The 6,363-nt window shown below is 46.0% G+C and overlaps 1 protein-coding gene across 3 annotated transcripts in view; it reads left to right on the forward strand.

Moving 5' to 3' along the window:
* Positions 1-3,057, forward strand: part of LOC106611443 (son of sevenless homolog 2) — a 100,919-nt gene extending 97,862 nt beyond the window's left edge. For all 3 annotated transcript variants that reach the window (XM_045723731.1, XM_045723733.1, XM_045723732.1), the window contains 2 exons: positions 570-673; positions 917-3,057. In XM_045723731.1, the coding sequence (XP_045579687.1) occupies positions 570-673; positions 917-1,408 (596 nt within the window). In that variant the 3' untranslated portion in view covers positions 1,409-3,057. The remainder of the gene's footprint in view (positions 1-569; positions 674-916) is intronic.
* Positions 3,058-6,363: the final 3,306 nt, after the last annotated feature.

Consider the following 6,363-nt stretch of genomic DNA (forward strand, 5'->3'; position numbering starts at 1 on the left):
GGGGTATTGGGTTCTGGTGTCTGGTAGACTGGGTTAATGGGGTCTGGTAGACTGGGTTAATGGGGTCTGGTAGACTGGGTTAATGGGGGTCTGGTAGACTGGGTTAATGGGGGTCTGGTAGACTGGGTTAATGGGGGTCTGGTAGACTGGGTTAATGGGGGTCTGGTAGACTGGGTGGTCGTGCTCTACATTTAGTGTGAGTAACCTGGGTAGGGTGACCTGTGTATTTTGTATAGCCCACTCCCCCTGAGACCCTCAGAGTTGGGACACAGTCAGTGGATCAGCCATCATTGACGGCAACCTTGGAGCAATTTCTAGTTCATTGTCTTGCTCAAGGGCAGAATGGCAGATTTTACCTTGTCGGCTTTGGAAATCGATCAAGCAAGCCTGTTGCCCCAGCCTGTTGTTGCCCCAGCCTGTTGTTGCCCCAGCCTGTTGTTGCCCCAGCCTGTTGTTGCCCCAGCCTGTATCTGGTAATTTTGTGACCACTGCTGGTGTAAAACGGGCTTTATAAATACATTTAAATGATTGATTGACTATACCTATGTACCTTTTATGTACCTGTGTAGAGTTCCACTCAGTATCTTGTGGAAGCCTTCACCAGCTAGGAGAGGAGTTACTCAAGCCCCCTCCACTTCCCCCTCGCAGGAAGGATGCTTTATCTGAGGCCAAGGTAACATACGCACACCGTACAATTTCTAAGTCAGGCCTTGTGCAATTTCAAGTTTTGTGTTTTTTTTGTGAAATGGAAGGATTGTTTTACTGGGGTCAAGCTAACAAACACTTAGAGAAACATCTTAAATGGTGTACTGTACTGAGTTAGTCCATCTGACTGGTTCTCACCACTGACTTCTGTTTAATAATATATTTGTCTTTGTTTGTTTATCTGACTTTGACCTTCCTGTGTGTTTTGTAGTTGAGTTCCAGGTCTAAAGGTCCCCCAGCCATCCCTCCCAGGCTGCCCCCTCCTCTCCCCAGGGTCCAGCCCCGCGCCCCAGTCTGCGACAGCCCCCTTCCCAGCCCCCCACTTCCACCGCCCCGGGACCCCCAGCCAGACACCCCTCCACCCGTCCCCCAGAAGCCACCAGAGATCTTCATTAACTACCCCCTGAACCTTCAACCCTCCCCCGTCGGCCGCTTCCACTGGGATTTCGGCAGTTCCCCCTCTTCCCCTGGAACGCCCCCGGGTACCCCCTCGCCCCGAGTCCCACGACGGAACTGCCTGCTCAGCGCCAGCCAGAACAGTCTCTGCCCGCTCCCCCTGCCCATCATGGCCCCACCTGTACCTCCCCGTCACAACTCCTCCTCCCAGCTTCCCAAACTTCCCCCAAAGACCTACAAGAGGGAGCTGTTGCCGCCCCCTTTACAGAGCCTCTCATTGGTGGAGAGCACAGAGGGTAGCCAATGAGGAGCCTCCTTGCTTCTTTTGTTGTTTCCTTATCATGGCTGCTGCTCCACACAATACAAACTGTATCAAACTATGACCTCGTGACACAGAGCGATTTTAAAAACAAACTAATCATGATTTTTAAAAGCTACTGATCGTAACAAAGATTCCAAACCCCTCCCGCTCATCTCCTACATTGACCAATCACACCACGGCCACTCCTCTCAGGGTATCAGTAGCCCCACCTTCATTTCAATCCACACCAGTGTGCCAGCCAATGAACAAGGAGCTTAGACACTGATTTTTAAACTCCTCCTCTGTGTGTGCAGTGCACTTCACACACCTGTACACAACACTGACTCTGTCACTTTCTTCATATAGATATTCTACTCTGTACTAGACAGGACAGTATGCCATAGTCCAGCACTAACTCTCCTACCCCCAGAAGAGAGACTGTGCTGAACCAAGAAAGGAGAGGGGTGGCTGGGGCCTCTTCAGCCTGTCCTGGTGGCTGGGGACTATACAGACCAGTATGACACTTCCATCAGCATGGACAGGTCTTCTCACTGCCAACGCTTTGTGTGGATCTATGGGCATTGGTTGCATTGGCACACAGTAGTGTTGCGAACACCATTCACTCGTCCTCCCCGGGAGTCAGTCCTCCTGCCCTGTGGCTCTCGGACGGACGGACAGACCTCAGTGCTCTGTTATCATCAAACTAATCAAACACATTTACTGTGGTTCTGTCTGGAACGAGCACGAGAATCAAGGTGTTGAAGTTCTCCTCGTGAGGCCCCTCCTGTTTGTGTCCACTCCCATCTTAGTGACCAGTCCTATGTTCTGCAGGGGGTATATAAGGGATTCATGTTTTGAGGAATGACTAACTAAAAATTGATATTTTCATCCAGTCGTTCAGACATACCAACTTTGATCTTTGTCACACTGAAATCCTTCCCCTCCTTTTTGTTGTCTTCACTGAACTGAGTAGAACTGTGACTGTAATGGGCGTGAGCTCAGCGGTATTCACAGGGCTGTGTACTGTGTGGTACAGGAAGACCATACAGCCCTGGACGTGGGGTCCTCGCTGTAGTTGGTAGCTACATACAACCCTGCTGGTCCTAGAACTACCCTCCATTTCAGATGTTGCCTTTAACCCCACAGCACTGACCTCTGTGGACCTCTGCTAGGGGGACGGCCAGGCGGGTGTTCGCTCCACTTGCACATAGAGCTTGGTCAACGTTTGTCACGTCTACCCTTTTTTTTGGTCATATGATGGATATCAAAGAGCTCCGATCTAGGAAGAGGAGGAGGGTTAACGACAAGATGTCATCACATCACTGGCAGAGGAGAGAGAACAGCAGCCAGACCTTTATCTGTCCAGGGTAGCTAGCAGATTGTAACAATGCTAATGTGACGCTCCGTTAGCCGTTACATGTTAGTTACTGTTTGGTGTAGTACAGATCAACCAGACTTAACTTGTCCATACTTCCCTCAATTGTCGACATGGAAGACAACCAATGTCCTCTAAAAGTCCTTGTCTAGTGGCAGGGGGTTTGTTTGAAATTTAGAAAATGCAGCGTAATTAAATAAATGAAAATTGCTCCATGAAGTAATCCAACATTGTGTATGCCGCCATCTTGTCTATTTCAAATAAAGGAGCATTTTCTGAATTTGAGTTCTGAGCAATTAAATGCTGTGTGGAGGGGTGGGGGGGACAGCAAATTGACTGACATCAGTTCAATTCCATTTCATTCAGGGTTTTTTTTCTGGGACCTCAATGAGCAGTTTTTCTAGAGATAAATCAGATCAAGCCTGAACTGTGAGATGTAGTAGGGAGTTGTAGTTTCTCTAGAGATAAATCAGACCCAGCCTGAACTGTGTGATGTAGTAGGGAGTTGTAGTTTCTCTAGAGATAAATCAGACCCAGCCTGAACTGTGTGATGTAGTAGTTTCTCTAGAGATAAATCAGACCCAGCCTGAACTGTGTGATGTAGTAGGGAGTTGTAGTTTCTCTAGAGATAAATCAGACCCAGCCTGAACTGTGTGATGTAGTAGGGAGTTGTAGTTTCTCTAGAGATAAATCAGACCCAGCCTGAACTGTGTGATGTAGTAGTTTCTCTAGAGATAAATCAGATCCAGACTGAACTGTGTGATGTAGTAGGGAGTTGTAGTTTCTCTAGAGATAAATCAGACCCAGCCTGAACTGTGTGATGTAGTAGGGAGTTGTAGTTTCTCTAGAGATAAATCAGACCCAGCCTGAACTGTGTGATGTAGTAGGGAGTTGTAGTTTCTCTAGAGATAAATCAGACCCAGCCTGAACTGTGTGATGTAGTAGGGAGTTGTAGTTTCTCTAGAGATAAATCAGACCCAGCCTGAACTGTGTGATGTAGTAGGGTGTTGTAGTTTCTCTAGAGATAAATCAGATCCAGACTGAACTGTGTGATGTAGTAGGGAGTTGTAGTTTCTCTAGAGATAAATCAGACCCAGCCTGAACTGTGTGATGTAGTAGTTTCTCTAGAGATAAATCAGACCCAGCCTGAACTGTGTGATGTAGTAGGGAGTTGTAATTTCCAACGAGCCAATATTATACATAGATTAGCGGCCGAAAAACGTGGTAAATAACTACAATTACCATAATCCATTGCACGCCTACTTGTCCGGTCTGTGGGCAGACCAGAGAGCGAAAGGAGACGTAGTACAATCTGAGGGATTGAGAGCAGCCGCTTCGTGAGGTATCTCTACCTGAAATTACCTGATCTAAGTGATTTGATAGTTGGTATTCGGCAGTCATAAAAAATATGCCTTGTTTACTTTTGAAGATCTAGTAAAATAGTGATCAGACAGCAGCTTTATAGACATGAGATGAGGCTTGTAATGAAATGGTCATCAAACAAAACCAATGTAGGCTAATAGAGACAATTTTACTATAGTAATGTGAATACATGGTTAATAAGTGATGAGCTGTAATGGGCATTATCTACCATCAAGGGACTTGTGTTAATTATTCTGTTTTCGCATAGTGCATTTAATGTTGTTTTTTTTTAAGATGGAATCTAAAAAGAAAAACATGATTTAAAAAAAATATATATATACATATATATATATATATATATATAATTGTACCAAAACCGAACCGACCTCAAACACACTACTATTCAAACGAACCCCCTGCAACTACACATGGACATTTCAAACACATTGATTGGTTGTTAAGAAGGTTGGTCCAACATTCTCTGTGCTACGCCAATCAGTACCTACCTAATAACACACATCAGCCAGCTGGAACAGAGTAATGGTCTGACCAGGGGATCTTTTTTTATCTCCAGAGGTGTATTCACTAGGAACCAAACAGATGCAAATGAAATGGGACCTACCTGAATTTGTCCAATAGAAACTCTTGTTTTCGTTGCATAGTGTTTCCTGTTGCAAGGTTATTGTTGTTGTTTTTTTTGCTAATGAATACATCCCTTAAAGCCAAGATGGTGTCTTAAATAAAACCAATCACCCCAATTTAAAGATGTGTCCTACTGTCTGTCCAACACTACAGACTAGTTAGTACCATCATCCCCAGTTACTGTACCAGCCTTCTGGTTCTGTATGGAAATTCAGCATTGGAGGCGTCACACGTAGTAACCCCACCAAAGCCTGGGACAAAGAGAAGGCTAGCTCCCCTAGTGGACTAATGGATTGTTAAACAGCTCCCCTAGTGGACAAACTGGGAATTGGCTCCCCTAGTGGACAAACTGGGAAGTGGCTCCCCTAGTGGACAAACTGGGAAGCGGCTCCCCTAGTGGACAAACTGGGAAGCGGCTCCCCTAGTGGACAAACTGGGAAGCGGCTCCCCTAGTGGACAAACTGGGGAAGCGGCTCCCCTAGTGGACAAACTGGGGAAGCGGCTCCCCTAGTGGACAAACGGGGAAGCGGCTCCCCTAGTGGACAAACGGGGAAGCGGCTCCCCTAGTGGACAAACGGGGAAGCGGCTCCCCTAGTGGACAAACGGGGAAGCGGCTCCCCTAGTGGACAAACGGGGAAGCGGCTCCCCTAGTGGACAAACGGGGAAGCGGCTCCCCTAGTGGACAAACGGGGAAGCGGCTCCCCTAGTGGACAAACGGGGAAGCGGCTCCACGGCTCCCCTAGTGGCTGTTTGGAATATCTGGATTCACAGAGAGGGGAGCCTGCTTCTATTAGCCAGAGGTTCTTGTCTTCTCTCAAAAATACATTTTTAATTTTAAGACTGAAACAACACATGCATCATGCTCGGATGTGCCTTTTTTTAAATTTAGTTTTCTATTTTACAGAGTAGAGGCAAAAGGTGTCTAATGCTATTAAAAAAAAATCCTGAAAAGGAAAAACTAAATAGTGTTTCCTATAATGCTTAGAACAAAAGCTATACACTAGAAAAACTGTACGTGTTTGTGGATGCTGTGTATTTAACATGTATACACTAACTAAATCATTTGTATAAAGTGACTTCTCTGTTGTATTACATATACACCCCCCTCCACGTTGCCTAACTGTCCAATGCTGCTATGGCCAAACTTACTTACTTGCTGACAATCCCCCCCCCCCACCCAGGCTAGAATCTAAACCCTGGGACTTAAACAGAGTAAAGCCATGTCTTCCAACACTAGCCTGAGTTCTAGACTGGCTTGTGCTGTCTTGCCAACTCTTTTGTATTATTGTCACACTACGTCCTGTTGTCATGTTTTTTTTATGTCATTAAAAGTATGTTGTCATGACACGTGACAAAGAAATAGGTGTTGGATTCCCTACATAGTGCAGTAATACTTTTGGCCAGGGCCCATAGGGTATGTGTGTTTATTTTTATATATATATATACACATTCACTCAGTGGCCAGTTTATTAGATACACCACCCCTTTCACAAATTGCTGTGGCTTGCTATATAAAGCAGGCAGACAGGCATCCAGTTACTGTTGGATTGAACGTTAGAATGGACCAAACCAGTGACCTAAG

The sequence above is a fragment of the Salmo salar genome, chromosome ssa09, assembly GCF_905237065.1.
Source record: "Salmo salar chromosome ssa09, Ssal_v3.1, whole genome shotgun sequence".
Taxonomy (NCBI): Eukaryota; Metazoa; Chordata; class Actinopteri; order Salmoniformes; family Salmonidae; genus Salmo; species Salmo salar.